The sequence below is a fragment of the Rhinoraja longicauda genome, chromosome 7, assembly GCF_053455715.1.
Source record: "Rhinoraja longicauda isolate Sanriku21f chromosome 7, sRhiLon1.1, whole genome shotgun sequence".
NCBI classification, from domain to species: domain Eukaryota; kingdom Metazoa; phylum Chordata; class Chondrichthyes; order Rajiformes; family Arhynchobatidae; genus Rhinoraja; species Rhinoraja longicauda.
The window spans coordinates 46,092,487-46,111,426 of record NC_135959.1 but is presented as its reverse complement, the minus strand read 5'-3'; the positions used below and the strand labels follow the sequence as shown (position 1 = coordinate 46,111,426).

Genomic DNA, 18,940 nt, shown 5'->3' with positions numbered 1-18,940 from the left:
CACGGAGAGGCCATGGTGAGATATAGTTCTTACCAGACCTATGATGAGATAAAAGCTTGGAGAGATACCAGACCTATGACGAGAGAAAAGCTGGGAGAGATACAGATCTGTTTGTATTACTACTTCAATAAATGACTAATTAAACTGAAACGTCTTTAAGATCTCTCTGTTGTTGGTTTGCATCAAGATTGATCACTCTACCTTCTGTGAAAAGGTGGCAAGCGGAGAGGACTTTATTGTAAGGACTGAAGTTGCCACTGCAACTAAAAGTAAGAACTTGGTCCATGAGTGAAAAAAGTAAGACCTATCTCTAAAGAGCCATTAAAGTAACAATTGGCTCTATGAGCTAGACTGGAGCTTGTCAATCGACTGGATGGAACAAGGATTGTTTTATTGCAAGCCTGAACCGAATTCCACAGACCAGGACAGGGTCGCTACCTGTGCTAATCTGACTAACGGAGATTGAAAACTTCGAAAGCCACGTGCGGGAAATAGTGAGTACAGCATTAAGGTGTATTGAAAAACTGCCACTAAAAACATTGGAATGCTGAGAACAAAGAAGTGATCTTGAGCATCGCTAGATATCAGTTTGTTTTGAATTCTTGTGAAGATACAACTTTACATCTACACGTCTTAAAGGGAGAGTGTACAAGTATGTCTGTGGTTAGACCTGATGTTCAGCCACAAGGTGGCGACATCAGAAAAGATTCTGAAACGGTGGAAAAGAGAATGATCAAACTCACAGCCAAAAGCTGTGAATTGCTCTTTGAGAAGCACGAGACGAGGAAAAACAAAAGATATAAACAAGCTAGCAGGTTAATGGAAGCCACGAAAGAGCTAATGAAATCAAGTGAAAATGTAAATGAAGTACGATCCAACTTGATTCAATTTAATCAGCTCAATGATGAAATCAAAGAAGAATACGAAACATTGATACAGTTATCACTGCCTGCAGATGAACTTGAAAAGCAAAATCAGTGGATGTACCGAACAGTGGACACCTACAATGGGTTTACACAAGATTCTAATGTGTGGTTATTCAAGATTGGTCATCAAACTATACACTACATTGCTGAGAGTGCTTCACGACAGAGTGGTGTAAACTTAGATATCATTGGACCTGAAGACAGTGCTTCAAATGTCTCAAACTCTAAATTGAGTCTCAAATCTCATTCTTCATCGTGTGCATCTTTGCTAGGATAAAAGCTAAGGCAGATCTGGCCGTTCTCGAAGAACAGATTGTCTATATGGAAGAGATTGAGGCACAAGAAGAACAATTGGAGGAAGAACAATTGGAGGAAGAACAGAAGAGACTAGGGGAAGAACAGAAGAGACTAGGGGAGTAACAGCGGAGAAGGCAGAAGGAACAGCTGAGAAGACAGAAGGAACAGCTGAGAAGACGGAAGGAACGATTGGAACTAGATGCTGCAATGGCAGCAACCAAGACAAGACTCAATGTACTTGATGCTATGAAATCAAGAAGCATCATCAGGGCATTTGAGAAAGGAGTGGAAAGAAAGACTAACGTTAACAGTGATATAACAGTGATATATCAGTGATATATATAACAGTGATATATTGCATTTTCTGGAGCAATATATAAAAGGTCAAGCAAAAGACATAGTCCGCAGCTGTCAACACTTACCTTCAGCCAGGGCTATCTTGAGGCAAGGAAGCTGCTTAAAGAGCTTTTTGGCAATGAACAGAAGATTGCCACTGCATATATGGCCAAGGCTTTGGCCTGATCAGCGATCCGATTTGAAGATGTGAAAGCATTGCAAGCATTCTCACTGTTCCTAAGAGGTTGTTGCAGTGCAATGAAACATCTCGCCTATATGCAGGAAATGAATTTCGCTTCCAATATGAAGATTATCCTTCTAAAATTGCCTTACAAGCTCAGAGACAAGTGAAGGGATAAGGCAGGTGAGATACAGGAAAAGCTTGGATATTGAGCTATATTTCCTGACCTGGTAGACCATAAAGAAACGAGTGAAGATACTATCAGATCCACTTTTTGGGAACATTCAGGAAGCTAAGCCAGTTGCAACTGTCAAAGGCCCTACCTTTGCTAAGGCAAGAGAAAAGCAGCAAACAGCCAGAAGCAGTTTTGCAATGACTGCAAAGCCTGTAGAAGCACAGGTGCAAGAAAATCTGACAACAAAGGAAATGAAAGCCGACGTACCTACCACCAAGCCCCAAGGTTCTTGTTTGTTCTGTAACAAAAGTGGTCACACATTGGGGATCAAGAGTAAAGACCGCTGGGCTGCTGGGCCCAAACGAAATATGAGGTGCTGTTCCTCCAATTTCCGGTGGGCCACACTATGGCACTGGAGGAGGCCCATGACAGAAAGGTCAGACTGGGAGTGGGAGGGGGAGTTGAAGTGCTCAGCCACCGGGAGATCAGGTTGGTTAAGGTGGACTGAGCGAAGGTGTTGAGCGAAACGATCGCCGAACTTCCGTTTGGTTTCGCCGATGTAAAGAAGTTGACATCTAGAGCAGCGGATACAATAGATGAGGTTGGAGGAGGTGCAGGTGAACCTCTGTCTCACCTGGATAGACTGTTTGGGTCCTTGGGTGGAGTTGAGGGGGGAGGTAAAGGGACAGGTGTTGCATCTCCTGCGGATGCAGGGGAAAGTGCCCGGGGATGGGGTGGTTTGGGTAGGAAGGGACGAGTGGACCAGGGAGTTACAGAGGGAACGGTCTCTGCGGAACGCAGAAAGGATAGGGGATGGGAAGATGTGGCCTGTAGGGGGTCCCGTTGGAGGTGACGGAAATGTTGGAGGATGATTTGTTGGATGCGCTGGCTGATGGGGTGGAAGGTGAGAACGAGGGGGATTCTGTCCTTGTTACGAATAGGGGGAGGGGGAGCAAGAGCGGAGCTGCGGGATATAGAAGAGGCCCTGGTGAGAGCCTCATCTATAATGGAAAAAAGGAAGCCCCGTTTCCTGAGGAATGAGGACATCTCTGATGCCCTAGTGTGAAACACCTCATCCCGGGCGCAGATGCGGCATAGACGGAGGAATTGCGAGTAGGGGATAGACTTTTTGCAGGGGACAGGGTGGGAAGAAGTGTAGTCCAGATAGCTGTGCGAGTCAATGGGTTTATAGTAGATGTCAGTCACTAGTCTGTCTCCTGTGATGGAGATGGTGAGTGTCCAGAAACGGCAGGGAGATGTCGGAGATAGTCCAAGTATATTTAAGAGCAGGATGGAAATTGGTAGTGAAGTGTATGAAGTCAGTGAGTTCTGCATGGGTACAAGAGGTAGCACCAATGCAGTCGTCGATGTAGCGGAAGTAGAGTTCGGGGATGGGACCAGTGTACGTCCGGAACAGGGATTGTTCAACTACCCGACAAAGACGCAGGCATAGCTAGGGCCCATGCGAATGCCCATAGCTACGCCTCTGGTTTGGAGGAAGTGGGAGGAGTCAAAGGAGAAGTTGGTAAGGGTAAGGACCAGCTCTGCTAGGCGGAGGAGTGGGTTAGTAGATGGGGATTGGCTGGTTCTACAGTCGAGGAATAAATGGAGGGCTTCAAGCCCATCCTTGTGGGGGATGGAAGTGTAGAGTGACTGAACATCCATGGTAAAGATGATGGAGTGGGGGCCTGGAAACCGGAAGTTATCGAGGACACGGAGAGCATGTGAGGTGTCTTGGACGTAGGTGGGGAGGGATTTGACCAGGTGAGATAGGATGAAGTCGAGGTAGGTGGAAATAAGTTTGGTGGGACATGAACATGCAGAAACAATGGGTCTGCCGGAACAGTTCTGTTTATGTACAAACAGATCTGTATCTCTCCAAGCTTTTCTTTCGTCATTGGTCTGGTATCTCTCCAAGCTTTTCTCTCGTCATAGGTCTGGTAAGAACTATAGTATAAGAAAATAACTGCAGATGCTGGTACAAATCGAAGGTATTTATTCACAAAATGCTGGAGTAACTTAGCAGGTCAGGCAGCATCTCAGGAGAGAAGGAATGGGTGACGTTTCGGGTCGAGACCCTTCTTCAGACTGATAAGAACTATATCTCACCATGGCCCCTCCGTGTCTGACGCATCCCCTCTCTGCATTCCCAGATAGTACCTATTTCTGACTCCTCCCAGTACGTTAGGCCCATATATGTATTCATCTCATGACAACCCCCAAGTGTCCAAAAATAATACAGCAAAATACAAAATAATATAATATGCTAAACAGCTAGTACAAACACAAATGGCTCCGACAGTGCTGTTGCAAGAACGAATTTAATTGATCCGTTTCGGGACATATGACAACACATTCTTCACTCTTGGATGTAGATTCAAAAGATCGATACTATAGAATTTCTCCATAGCCTTTAGGTTAACTCATCTGTGGTTAAAATGGAATGTATATTATGAATCTTATCTATTTCTGTTGATAAACTGTACACAAAATATTAGCGTCATAGAGACATACACCACAGAAATCGGTCTCATATCCTTCAAACCTTTCCTATCCATGTATCTGTCCAAATGTCTTTTAAAATGTTGTCAATTTAGTTTTCTGGTTTAACTTATTTGCCTCCACCCAAGTGGCAATTCTGCCCAAATGGCAGGAGCCCTGAATTAAGGAAATTAAATTAAGTCTGCTGCTGTAGAACTGAATGAACGGCTAACTTCTGAACATTATGCATACTTTCAAAAAATCATCACTGCTGCTCTTACATTGTCCTCCACCATAATTCACGGTAGTTCGTTACAAATATATTTCAGCAAAAAATAACATTTATTTTGGCAAGCTTTCCAAAAATAAATAAATTCAGTTAAGAACAATGCATTGAATAAAATAGGGCTGCAAAGATCATTTTTACAGCCATCTGCAAACCAGCTTGTGGCTGTAGTTCAGACTCTGCACAAACAGTTAAGCAGGCAGTCCAGTCTTGAATAAACTTGCATCATCTGAAAGGCAAGAACAGCCACACATAGGACAAGTTGTCCTGGGTTCAGCTCTCGAGGCATTTGGAAAGCATTTAGGAGAATTATTCTCATAATTTGCACATGGTTAACCAGCGTGATATTTTTCAGAGCCAACCATTTCAGCGTTGAGCAGCTGCAAGTCTTGTGGGCTTCTCCACCTCCCATCCAAGGAATAAAATACTCAAGCCTCCTGACTAAAAACATTCCATTAATTAATAGTTTAACAGCAAAAACCTTCTCTGCTGCCAGAACAATTATTGTGAGCACAGCATGAGTAAAAACTGAGACAGTTAAACATCATATAACACATCAGTCTGAAGAAGGGTCTTGACCTGAAAAGTCACCTATTCCTTTTCTCCAGAGATGCTGCCTGACACGAGTAACCCGAGTTACTCCAACTATCATATAACACGCTGCAGACTCAAGAGACCACAGATGCTGGAATCTTGAGCAAAACACACACTGCTGGAGGAACTCAGTGGGTTATCAGTGGATCGACCGCAAAAAAATTCACTATAGGAACGGTAACCAGTTATAGATATAGCATGGAAACGGCCTTTTGACCCACTGAATGGACACTGACTAACAAAAACCTGTTCACAAAGTGTTGGAAAAACTCAGCGGGTCAGGCTGCACTTCTGGAGAACATGGATGGGTGACGTTTCGGGTCAAGAACCTTCTTGGAATGGATTCTGCTTCAGAACCTCCTGACAAACACCACTCCCGTATGGTTAAAATCAGTCTGAAGAAGAGTCCTGACCCAAAACATCACCTATCCGTGTTCTCCAGGGATGCCCCTGACCTGCTGAGTTACTCCAGCACATCTTTTTTTGTGCAGTCCATTTTTTCTACAATCACCTGTTCTGTTCACACTAGTTCTATGTTACCCCACTTTCCTTTCCACTCCCTACATACTAGGGGCAATTTACAGAGTCCCATTATACTACAAACGTCTTTAGAATGTGTGAGAAAACCGAAGTACCCTGTACCGAAGTACCCAGAGGAAACCCATGGAGAATGTGCAAACTCCACACGCAGTCAGTACCAGATGTCAGGATCAAACCCGTGTTTCTTGTGCTGTGGGGCAGTTGCTCTACCACTGCGCCACCATACTTAATGACCAGGTGCTGTCTGTGCCACCTCAACAGAAATTTCTGGGAACAATCCAGCCTTAGCCAACCCAATGTGGTTAGACAATATTAATGATTGCTTGAAGACACATGGAACTGCAGATGCTGGAATCTTGAGCAAAACACAAAGTGCAATAGGAACTCAGTGCGTCAGGTTGCATCTGTGAAGGGAATGGGCAGGCGACATTTTGGATCGGAACCCTTCCTCTGACTCTCCTGACGTGAAACGTCGCTTGTTCATTCTCCCTACAGATGCTGCCTGACCTGCTGAGTTCCTCCATCACTTTATGTATTAAACAATGCATCATAATTCATTTTTGCCCATTTCATCAAGAGTAAATTCAGATTCTAGAGCAAATTATATGTCAATTATTTATTATATCTATAATTTATATTGTAATATTATATATCAATTATATATATTGAATTATGTCAGCTGACTGGATAGCACGCAACAAAATGCTTTTCACTGTACCTCGATACACGAGACAACAAACCAAAATAAAACTGGGGAATTTTTTTAAATTAAATCAACTCCACTTCGCTCTCCTTACCTCTGGTCTAACTATCCTTTTTCACCCTACAGCAAGCCCAAGGTATTTATATTTTGAAAATGCAGTAACATGCCACTTGCAGAGCATATATTAAGTACATTAAAACTCTTAATGTCTTTCATATTTATCTTTAAATATATTCGGAGTTAATCTTAAGAGTTGATGTTGAACAGGCTTTTCATGAATTGACAACATAATGCACATACATGAAATGTCATGGTGTAATTTTTAATCTAGCAGTAATGAAATATTGAATTGTGGCAAGGGAACCAGAAAAAGGGGAAACCATGCTTTACTTGAACTTTTACAAGCACTATCCAGGCACACATCAGAGAGAAAGAGTTATAAGTACTTATGGCTGCCTCACAGGACCCAAAAATTCCAGCTGTCATGCTTACATTTCTAGCTCTGGATTTATTTACACTCCCTGGTTCTGCAATAGCTGCGTAAATTCCAGAAGTATTACAGTTATGTAGATCGCAGATACATGTTGCTAGTCAGGATTAGTTTGACAACCTCAAAAAAATCATACAAGGCAGTACAAAACTAGCTGTATAAATGCTAATTACATATAAAATTGGGAATTAATGATACATGTATAATTTTCTATTGATTAAAGTACTGTTAACTGCAGAAACTTTGCAATTGGTAAGAAAATAATCCAGGATGCTCCCCAAATCAGCAAAATAAAAACTATGTAACCTTTGAAAATAGAGTTCTTTATTATCAGTTTAAAATTTACAAAATTTACACTAATTCATCAGTTTTCACCTTGAATATCGAATACAGTCCATAACTCCCTGAAAGTGGTGATACAAATAAAGTAGTAAAGGTGGCAGCTTGCCTTCATTGGTCAGGGTATGGAATATCAGAGTCACAAAGTAACAATGTAGCTTTATAGGACTTTGGTTAGGTTGCATTTGGACTACTGCATGCAGATCTGGTCACCCCAATACAAGAAGGATGTGAATGCTTTGGAACGGGTGCAGAGGAGGTTAGCAGAATGATGCCTAGATTAGGGTATATTAGCTGGAAGGAGAGGGACAGACTTGGATTGTTTTCTCTTGAACAATGGAGGTTATGGAGAGACCTGACAAAAGTATATAAAATTATGAGAGGCATAGACAATCAGAACCTTTTTCCCCGGATGAAAATATTACTGGAGGACATAGCCTTAAGGTAAGAGGGCTGAAGTTTACAGGAGATGTTTAGTTTAGTTTATTATTGACACGTGTACAGAGGTACAGTGAAAAGCTTTTGTTTGCATGCTATCCAGTCAGAAAAGACTATGCATGAACACAATTGAGCCGTCCACAGTGCACGGATAAAGGATCCGTGGGAACATTCAGTGTGAGATATAACATTGAAGTCCGATAAAGTCTGATTAATGGTAATTCAAAGGTTTCCAATGAGGTAGATAGATCAGGACCACATTCTAGCTGATGAGAGGACCTTTCAGTTGGTTGATAACTGCTGGGATGAAACTATTCCTGAATTCCTGATGCGTTTTCAAACTTCTGAAAAATCCTCATTAATTTTACTTTATTTTAATCATCACGTTTGACGGTATGTTATAAATATATAAACCTATAACCCTATTGTAGGAAAGATGTTAAGCTGCAAAGGATGCAGAGAAAATTTACGAGGATGTTGCCATGACTCGAGGGTCTGAGCTACAGGGAGAGGTTGAGCAGGATGGGACTTTATTCCTCGTAGGAGGATAGGGGGTGATCTTATAGAGTTGTATAGAATCATGAGAGGAATAGAAAGGGTAAATGCACAGTCTTTTACTGAGAGCAAATGAGAATAAACTAGAGGACATCGGTTTAAGGGGGGGGGAAGTACTAATAGGAACCAGAGGGGCAACCTTTTTGTTTACACAAAGGGTGGTGGGTATATGAAACGAGCTGCTTGAGGAGATAGTTGAGATAGGTACTATCACAACATTTTAAAAACATTTTGACAGTTATAGAGGGAAATGGGCCAAATGCAGACAGGTGGGACTAGTGTATGTTGGTTGACACGGGCAAGTTGAGCCGAAGGGCCTGTTTCCTCGCTGTATGACTTTAAACACGAGGAAACGAAAACAAGACAGATCACATGCAATGCCACCAAATCATAAATTTACACAAAGCTGTATTTCACAAAATGGTTACTGGATTTAAGAATTAGTATAACCTTCCTTTAAATTTGACTTAATTGCCAATTGATTTTGTTTCTACAATACTGGGATTATTAGAATTGCAAAAATAAAAAAGGACTCAGATGCCAAAGAAAATGCAAACCTTGTTTTAGTTGCTAAAAATTTTCACACAACAGTAATGCTGATGGAATCCTCTCCCAGGAGTTTGTTGAAAACTAAACTACGCAGCTTTAATCCATGCCTACGCCATAGCAAGTAATATAAAACACACTTTGGCTCAGTATAACATTTCTGTTTTGCTTTGGATTGGAGATATTCCCAATAGAAATCGTTCCTTTGCCTCAACTCACCACACAGGGTCTTCATCTTGCTGCTAATGGGAGCCAGTTTAAAATGTGACGTGTTTGTGAAGAAAGAAAAACTAAACGCATTTATATGCTTTTCACAATCTCAGAATGCTCCAAATGTTATACTGTAGAAGTGACCACTGCTACAATGTTATACCTAGCAAGATCCCATTAACAACAGCACAAACTCTAGCAGATGTTGTACTTGAGAATAATGAATCATAGAACTTAGGGATTATGATTATCATATAAATCACAAATAAATATTATCCAACAATACTGCTGTTTGAAACTATCCTTAGAGCATTTAATTTTACCACTTGTGGAGATTGTTCTAGTCGACTGTATCAGCAAATATAGTGAGTTTGAATCAGATCAGAGTAGGAAGAAAGACTAAAGTTGGGCTCAGTATTGTTTTGCATAAATAGGGTTGCTTAGCACATACAGAACCATTTCCGACAGTCTGAAATATATCAGGTAGCCTCTAATCTGCAGAGTTTCACAAAACTTCACAGTAATTTTATCAACCACACAAATGTGTTCTGCTCAAGGATTTAAAAAAAATGTATCCCCCATGAGGGCAATAGATAGAATAGATCCAAAGTAGGGGAATCAAGAACCAGAGGACATAGGTTCAAGGCAAGAGGGGGAAAGATTTAATAGGAACCTGAGGGGCAACTTTTCCCACACAGTGGGTGGAGGGTATTTGAATCAAGCTGCCAGAGGAGATAGTTGAGATAGATATTACAACAACATTTAAAAGACATTTATACAGCGACATGAATAGGAAAGGTTTGGAGCAAAGATACTAGAGTAACAAGATGGACCACTCCGTTGAAATCGGCAACACTGAAGTGCAGTACGCAAAGGAGCCATGTTAGTAGGCAAAACCCGCCATTCGTTATGCCTCTCGTAGTGTAATCAGTGTTTTGGGGGAACAGTATGTGTGATGATACCATTTAAATGAAGAATATATCTCATCTATCAATTCACAGATTTTTGTTATTTTTCTTTTTAAGTTTCTGCAAGTTTCTGCCTACTAAAATGGCGTCATGACATACTAGGGTTTTTAGGGGCGAGTGGTCTATCTTGTTCCTCTAGTATCTTTGGTTTGGAGGGATATTTGCCAAACGGGGGCAGGTGGAACTAGCGTAGATGGGGCAACAGTCGAAATGGGCGAGTTGGGCCAAAGGGCCTGTTTCCGTGCTGTATGACTTGATGTATGACTATCTGAAAACGGTCACCATGTATGATTGGACATCTTTACAAGGTTAGATAGAGTTGTAGGAGGAAATTTTGTGCTGTAGAATCATACAGCATGGAAAAAGGCCCTTTAGCCTAACTTGCCCGCGCTGCCCAAAATGCCTCATCTACACTTGTCCCACCTGCCTGAATTTGGCCCATATTCCTCAAGATTAGAGCTTGAAGGATTAGGTTGAAAAGGACAGGCTCTTTTCTCTACAAAAGCAGGCTGAAAACGTTCATGTTGCAAATTGCTAAGGCTGGATTTTTTTTGTGACTCCACTGGTAGAAGGCCACTAATCCTAGAAGGACGCATTTATTTGTATTTTTTTCTATTCTTTAAGTATTCGTAGATGCCCCATCTTTGCTCGTTCCATTTACCCACGTTTGGTACTTATCTTTCTAAACCTTTCCTGTACATTTACCTGGCCAAATGCCCTTTAAATGCAGTTTTGTTATACCTGCCTCAACTACCTCCTCTGGCAGCTTGTTCCATATACCCACCACCATACAAGTTAAAAAGTTGCCCCTCAGGTCCTTATTAAATTTTTCAGCTCGCACCTTTGTCCTCCGGTTCTTGATTCCACAACCCTGGGTTAAAGACCACCCCATCTATGCCCCTCGTGATTTTATACGCCTCTATAAGATCACCCCACCAAAGAATAAAGTCACATTATGCCCAAACTCTTCCTATAGCTCAGGTTCCCAAGACCTGGCAACATCAGTGTAAATATTTTCTGCACTCTTTCTAGCTTAATGACATCCTTCCTGCAGCAGAGTGACCAAAACAAATCTAAATATTACTCAGGTCCCTTTTTCAATGTGATACTTACCAAATGTCTTTTGAAAATCCATATATACAATATTCCACATCACCTCCTAACTACATCCTCAAAACACCTCTTGGCAGTATCAAAATTTGTTTCCCTTTCATAAAACTATATTGACTCTGCCTAATTATTGTTTCGTTTAGTTTTGAGATAATGCACGGAAATAGGCATTTCGGTCTGCCGCGTCCATGCAAACCAGCGATCCCCGTACACTAACGCTATCCTCCATACTCGGGACAATTTACAATTTTTACCCAAGCCAATTAACCTATAAACCTGTACATCTTTGGAGTGTGCGAGGAAACCGGGCATCCGGAAAAACCTACGCAGTCACGGCGAGAACGTACAATATCCGTAATGACAGCACCCCTTAGTTAGGATCTGACGCTGTAAAGCAGCAACTCTACCACTGTGCCACCAATTATATTGCAATTTTCTAAATGCCCTGCCACTATATTCGTAATTAGAGATTCTGATAGTTTACTGACAACTTTTATGACTTTTGCTTTTAATTTATTTGTTTTTCATACTGTGTGTACACTGGCAGAGCCAGTGTTTACTGACCATCCCAAATAGCTCTTAAAATGGTAGTGAGTAACCACATTGAACTGCTGCAGACTTCTGATGAAAATATTCTCATGGTGCCATTGTACAGGAAGCTCCAGGATATATACCAAGTGATGGCAAACCAACAACAATCTTTCCAAGTTGCAACTTGAAATGGAAACAGTTGATCCAGTATTCACATCTGCATCTCTCCTCTTTAGTGAGGAAGGGAGTTTAAGAAGAACCGGGGGTTTTAACATCCGTGCCCTCAAGGTTAGCTGCAGGAGACACCTGGGGCGTGTTCACGCCGAGTTCATGCCGACCAGCGATCCCGGTGGACTAGCACTTGGGACAATTTACAATTTTTACCAAAGCTAATTAATCTACAAACGTATGATTTTGGAATGTGGGAGGAAACCGGAGCTTCTGGAGAAAACCCACATGGTCACGGGGAGAACGTACTAACTCCATACAGATAACACCGTAGTCAGGATCGATCCTGGGTGTCTAGTGCTACACAGCAGCAGCATTAGCACTGTGTCACTGCCGCTTTTTACCACTTATTCCTCCTGCTTCAATCATTTACTTCTTGCCACTATCTTCCTTTGGTACTCAGTTCTTGAAAATCTTACAACCATTGCATTACATTTGAGGCCAGTGAATGGTTTATTTCCTGGCAGTACTCAAAGCATGACATCTTATAAAGTAATCACACATGATCAAAAGGTAGCATTGGCGAGGCATACCTGTTCACATCCAGCATTCACCAATTCTTGAAGCATCTGCCTGTTTACTTCAACACTGATGGATTGACCCGACTCATTTGCAAATGGCATCAGGGAGTTTCTGATTTCACGGAGAGCCTTCTGATAAGGGCCAAATTTTGGGACAGGTCGCATCTGTTGCTGTCTGGTGGCATCTTTTCCAGCAGTGGCTTTCGGATCAAGTTGGACTTCGCTGTTAGAGCCAACATTCAAACCCTGATTTGAAGATTTAGACGGTTGCTTCAATCCCTCCCGAATTTCCTGTAGTCTTTGGCGGCTGTTTCCAGCATATGAAGTGGCTGGAAATGTCTTTGGCCTCATCACAGAAACAACTTTTGCTTTTCATAAATAAGATCTTTTTGCAGGTTTTTTTGAGGCAGATTTTCAGGAAGTTTTAATAGTTTGCTGCAATCAAAGATGTTCACTCGTGGTCTTGCAATTTACGTTAATTTCATTCTCATGGGCATCTGAAACGTAGAAGAAAAGAGTGTAATATTTTTTTTAATGCAATATTTTCTAAGGAAACATTTAATTGTATTCATATTAATTGTATTAATATTTAATTTTTCTTTGCATGCATCTGCAAGTACGTGCACATGTGCACGAATCTTCCAACAACTCAACAAAAAGGTTGAAAGATCCAAAGTTCCAAGTATATTTCCAAACAAACTGTGAAAAATGTGTATATTTTCAAAAACTGCCAAGAACATCCTGTACTTAGATGCCCATGTAGCTAATTGCCCTATGATTAAGAAAGCACAGTTTCCCTGCGCTAATATTTCCCCTCTTTTTTCCTGCTCTCTTAAAAGTTCCAAACTCTTGATAGAAAAAAAGGTTGGACAATTTCTGGGGGGAGGGGTCCTTTTAAACATGGACCCAGGAGGCCTTCACTGCCAAGTTTCACCTTGTCCTTGCCAAGTGACCACCAAGCACAATTTCCAGCAGGATATTCTGGTTGGCAAAGAGAAGAATTCAAGCTTGTTTTTATCTCTTTTCCTAGCCAAGTGTTGAGGCCCCTCCAATCCTTTATTTCTGAGAAAAACAAAAACTATTTCAGTAAGCAGTGAATTCCAGTGAATTACTTATGAATTCCAGTTACTTCTGACACAAACACCAATTCATTTTGTTTAAAGATTTGTTTTAAGGATAGTAGTTCGAGTTAAAGTTAGCAAACTACTTAGTCCTTATGCTTGTGCATAAGCAGAGTGACGGCACCGTGGTGCAGCGATAGAGTTGTTGCCTTGCAGCGCCAGAGACACGGGTTTGATCTTGACTATGTGTGCTGTCTGTATGGAGTTTATGTTCTCCCTGTGGCCGTGTGGGTTTTCTCCGAGTGTTCCGGTTTCCCCCCACATTCCAAAGACATACAGGTTTGGAGGTTAAATAGCTTCGGCAAAAATTGTAAATTGTCCCTGGTATGTGTAGGCTAGTGTATGAAATGGTCGGTGCGGACTCGGTGGGCTGAAGGATCTGTTTCCGAAAGTAAACTAAAGTAGGTTGCCATCTCCGATGCTCCTTAATTTTAAGATGATCAGGCAGAGACCACCAAGAATCAATAAGAATATTATTCTCCCAGTCTCCTGCGAGGCAGCTTTGAGTTTTCTCTCTCCTGGAAGGAGAAATATTAGAACCACAAAATTGGAAATGTTGACCTGGGAGAAGATGCTGACATTAGTTTTGCCAATGAAACTGGACAGCTTTTTGGATGGTGTTGGGAGTTAGTTTCCCAGTGCTTTTGGAGAGCCTGCTGGAAGTAGGTCATGTTTCTAAAGTATACAGGAGAGCCTAGATCACTGCTGTCTAGTAGACCATAAGCATCGTGCTAGTCTGAGTTTTGATCTTCGAACACTTCTACTCAAGTGACCAAAGGCTGTGCTGGATGCGGTGGCTGCAGTGATGAATTTCTTTGCATTTGCCTGCTTTCATTGAGGATTGGCTCCAATCTATGAAAAACTGATCCACATTTTCCAGAATATTGTCAGGTATTATGCAATGGGACGTTGGTAGAGACATTCCTTTTATGGAGGATCAATGCAAGGCCCATTCTCTCATACACTTTAATGATAAAACTTGGCGCTTGGTTACAGAGTGTGAATGTATTCAAGTGCCATCCGCATAGTGCAGTTCGTTGAATGAGTGTGGAATGACAGTAGTTAAAGAGTGGAGATGATGTAGACTAGACGGTTTCCCATTCCATGTACTGGTTAGGCCATGTTCATAAGTCATAGGACCAGAATTAGGCCATTCGGCCCATCGAGTCTAATCCGCTATTCAATCATGGCTGATCTATCTTACCCTCTCAAACCCATTCTCCTGCCTTCTGCCCATAACCTTTGACACCCTTACTAATCAAGAAACTGTCAATCTCCGCTTAAAAAAACCCCCAATGATTTGGCTTCCACAGCATTCTGTGGAAATAAATTTCACATATTCACCCTCTGGCTAAAGAAATTCCTCCTCGTCCACTTTCAAAGGTACTTCCTTTTATTCTAAGACTGTGCCCTCTGGATCAAGACTCTCCCACTAATGGAAACATCCTCTCCACATCCATTCTATTCAGGCCTTTCACTATTCAGTAAATTTCAATGAGATTTATCATTCTTACCCTTATCCTTCTAAACTCTAGCGAGTACAGGCACAGAACTGTCAAGCGCTCATTATACATTAACCCAATCGTTCCTGGAATCATTCTCATAAACCTCTGGACCCTCTCCAATGCCAGCAGATCCTTCATCAAATATGGGGCCCAAAACTGCTCACATACTCGAAATGCAGTCTGACCAGTGCCTTATTAAAGCCTCAGCATTACATCCCTGCTTTGATATTTTAGTCCTCTCGAAATGAATGCTGCCATTGCATTTGCATTCACTTTTCTTACTACCAATTCAACCTGCAAAGCAACCTTTTGGGAATCCTGCACCAGCACTCTAAAGTTACTTTGCACCTCCGATTTTGGAATCCTCTCCCCATTTAGAAAATAGTTTACACCTTTATTCCTACTACCAAAGTGCATCACCGCACACTTTGCTACGTTGTATTCCATCTAGGTCTATGGTAGCAGGAAGCTTATTTGAAGCAAAGAACAAACTTGCAGTAAAGAAGATTGTTGTGCCAATGAATGACACAGCTTTGCATTACCCAGTTCTGCATTGCGATTGGGAAATGGTGGATTTGCTGGTTAGATCTTTGACACCTCATTATTGTAGAAAGTTTAGAAAGGAGAACAAAGCTACAGTTAGGATAAAAATTGCTCCAGGGGTTTTTGTTGCTCATTTTGTACCCATGGTCCATTTGACCATGTGTTGAGCTGGAGCAAGATAGGAGCAGATAGTGTGTTGATGAAATGAGGTTAGGGAAACATACATTGTAATTTCAGTTAAGAAGGTCCAAATGCTCTACCCAGCAGACACTGACTACCTTGCTATCTTTGATGATCTCTTCTGTTCTTGGCATAGATATATAATCTTGTCAGCACTGAAGAATCGTGCACAAAGTTGTGAGCAAGTTGCTGGATCTCCTGCATTCTTTCCAGTAAAGATCTATTGTTTAAATCTGAGATTTGTTTCTTTAAGGATTTGAAACGTTTTCTTGTGGGACACATTAGAGCCTCATGGAAGTTACTGTGGATCCAAATGTTTGCCAGTCATATTGTACTGTTTTCTATCTATCCTGTGGAATTCCTTTATCTACCTATAGGGTGGGCTAGGGCAGCAGTTAATTTCTCTGTGAATTCCTCAATATATCATCACTCTGGCATATAAGGTAGCAAAATATGTCTACAGTGAAACCCAGGCCAAAACAACCACAATAACTCTGAAATATTTGATTATTTTGTTTTAACTTAATTTGCATTTCATTCCCTCATTTAAACCATTTGTCAAGAAATGCAAAAGTATGGATGGTAATTGGCACATTCCTGGCAAGTCTATTACTAAGCAAACTGATTACTGACAGTAAGTCAGAATAGTTTGTTATGTCATTGGAAGCATATCGCCATCTCCTATTCTACAGATTCTGTTGCAGCTCATGTCTTCAAACTGAATCAGAAGGCTTTTGAAAGCATCCGTTTTCATCTTTCTGTCAATTACACTGTAATTAGATATTCTGTATATATTAATTTTTTGATTGACCAGCATTGTACATTGGTTCCTGCATTCTAATAATAATCCTTCCTGGAGTTACAGCACAACTTTAAAACCTTGCATTCTCTTTCAGAGACAGAGGCAGAACTCTTTAGAATAGTCACTATTTATAGGGGGCGAAAAAGGAAGCTCTCCCACATTCAGACAGTGCCAAATGCACTGTGATTGGACAACAGGGACGATATTTGCTTGTTCTGGCTCCAGGCAGACAATGTTAGTTATTTCCTTTCTCTGAAATGGCCACACCACCAAAAAAAAAACTTGTCGCAATTAGTGAGCCATACTTTGCTGTCAGGGAACGCAAAACAATGAACTTTTTTAATCCTCTGGTTTGGAGTAATGTTATTAAGAGTATCCACGAAACCTCACATACTACAATTTCAAAAAGACAGCAGAGAAAAACAAAATCAATAATCAGCGCAACAACATGAATATTACACAATGGAATGGGAAGAGTGGGGGTGGAGGCAGGAAGAGGTGGCCATGGCAGTACAATTATAGCTTCATATATTAAATATCACACAATTATTTCATGGAATCTATAAGAAATAAAGTATAATCAGATGACGACCACTCAACTAATTGTCTCAATCAAGTAATATATTGCTTCTCTTTTGATCTGTTAAGTAAGCTCATAATTTAAACAAATTGCCCTTTGTTTTATCTATTTTGGAATAATAAAAATATAACAGTATTTATACTAAACACAAAATAGTACAGGAGAGCTCTGCAGAAAAAATGTGAGCAGTGCATTTTATAACAAGCTTAGGCAGGTTATTGCAATATTTCTTTTATCCATGAGTGAATCGGTTTAGTCAGTAATGTAAATTAAAGGGAGGGAACTTGCTTGCAATGACTTGAATAGGAAAAAAAACAAATTTGTTACACTTGTTAATTAAAAGCACTTCCAATTCACAAGCACAACAGCTTACTAATTGTTTTCAGGCATTAATACAAATTTTGCAGTAAGACTCGATGACAGATGTTTATTATTTGTTTTAATATAATATAAATAATATATTATAATAATATATCATTTAATATAATGAACATTTGTTTAAATGTAGCTACCATAACATAACACACTGGGTCCTGCGGATCTTGAGGACTGTCACATTATGGGTCTTGGTTGCTTTTTAAAAAATCGGTTGAATTACTAGTTCCTTTTTGATTGGCAGTTAATTCTCTTTCGGAAAATGGGCTTTTGTGGCATGATACTTGTTGTGGTGAAGAGGCTTGCATGCCCCCATGATTCCGAGAGCGATGCCGTCGGAAACATTAGATTCTGGTAGGGCCACCCACGGCGGTAAGGTCGAGGATGAGGGTCCAGACAAAGAACGATCGAACCTACAAGACCTCAACGGCGGACCAGGCAGACAAAGTTATCTTGAACTCAACGGCTGTGAAGGCAGATGAAGGCTGCGACAGATCGATCAGCTCCAATCATCTTGGTTCTCTTGCCATTGGAATTAGTTGATTGATTTGTGAAGGACCGTGTGCTTCTTGGAGTGCAACATCAAGTACATGTTAAATAAACACACGCACAGGTGTCTTTGTTCTGTGAGTGGCAAGACTTTCGGCGATCAGGGAAGGGCGACAGGAGCAGGCTAGGTGATGGCTGAAGCTCCTAGTCAAGAGCCGGCAATGAAGCGGTGAATACTTGATTCAATCGCTCAACTTTGGACAGAGGCAGGAAAGTTGTAGCAGTATTCATGTCTAAGCAGCCCTGTTTAGGATCCAATCTGCTCATCCTAAACTGGGAAGGGGCTAGAAAAGGTGCCCTAAAAATTGTCTGCTTCACCTCATCTGGTCTGGAAAGCCACATCCAGAGGGATCACCATCATGCGGTCGAAAACCATACTATGACAACCAAAGCCCGATCTGACATCTGGAATTACCTGCCCTGAATGCCGAAGAACTTTCAAAGCCAGGATTGGACTCATAAGCCACCTGAGAGTTCATAAAAACAACGGAACGTAGACCATCATCCTCGACCTCGAGGGATAGCCACGATGACGACATAGAAACTATTGCACGTTATCAAAGATAATTCTCTTGTAAAACAAGAATCAGAGTCCTTGTTATCACTTTTATACAACTAAATTGATAGACAACGTATAAAATTATATATTCATATATTGAATCTAATCATGCTCGAGCTATTTTCTACATTGCGCTATTACTTACAATTAACATGCTTGAAAACCAAATATTATGTAAACATTAAAAATCAATTCAGTTGCTACATTTTTCTTTCTCTTTTCAACAAATTTATGCCAAAATTTTCCTTACACAATAGCTTGTTAGCATTCA

At 41.0% G+C, this 18,940-nt stretch overlaps 2 protein-coding genes across 2 annotated transcripts in view; one reads left to right on the top strand and one right to left on the bottom strand.

Annotated features, from left to right (window-relative positions):
• Positions 1 to 18,940, top strand: part of sap18 (Sin3A-associated protein) — an 81,285-nt gene that overhangs the window by 37,539 nt on the left and 24,806 nt on the right. The window lies entirely within an intron of this gene.
• Positions 1 to 18,940, bottom strand: part of lats2 (large tumor suppressor kinase 2) — a 48,246-nt gene that overhangs the window by 25,318 nt on the left and 3,988 nt on the right. Inside the window, exon 3 of the mRNA XM_078402433.1 lies at positions 12,468 to 12,952. Coding sequence (XP_078258559.1) covers positions 12,468 to 12,806 — 339 coding nt within the window. The 5' untranslated portion in view covers positions 12,807 to 12,952. The remainder of the gene's footprint in view (positions 1 to 12,467; positions 12,953 to 18,940) is intronic.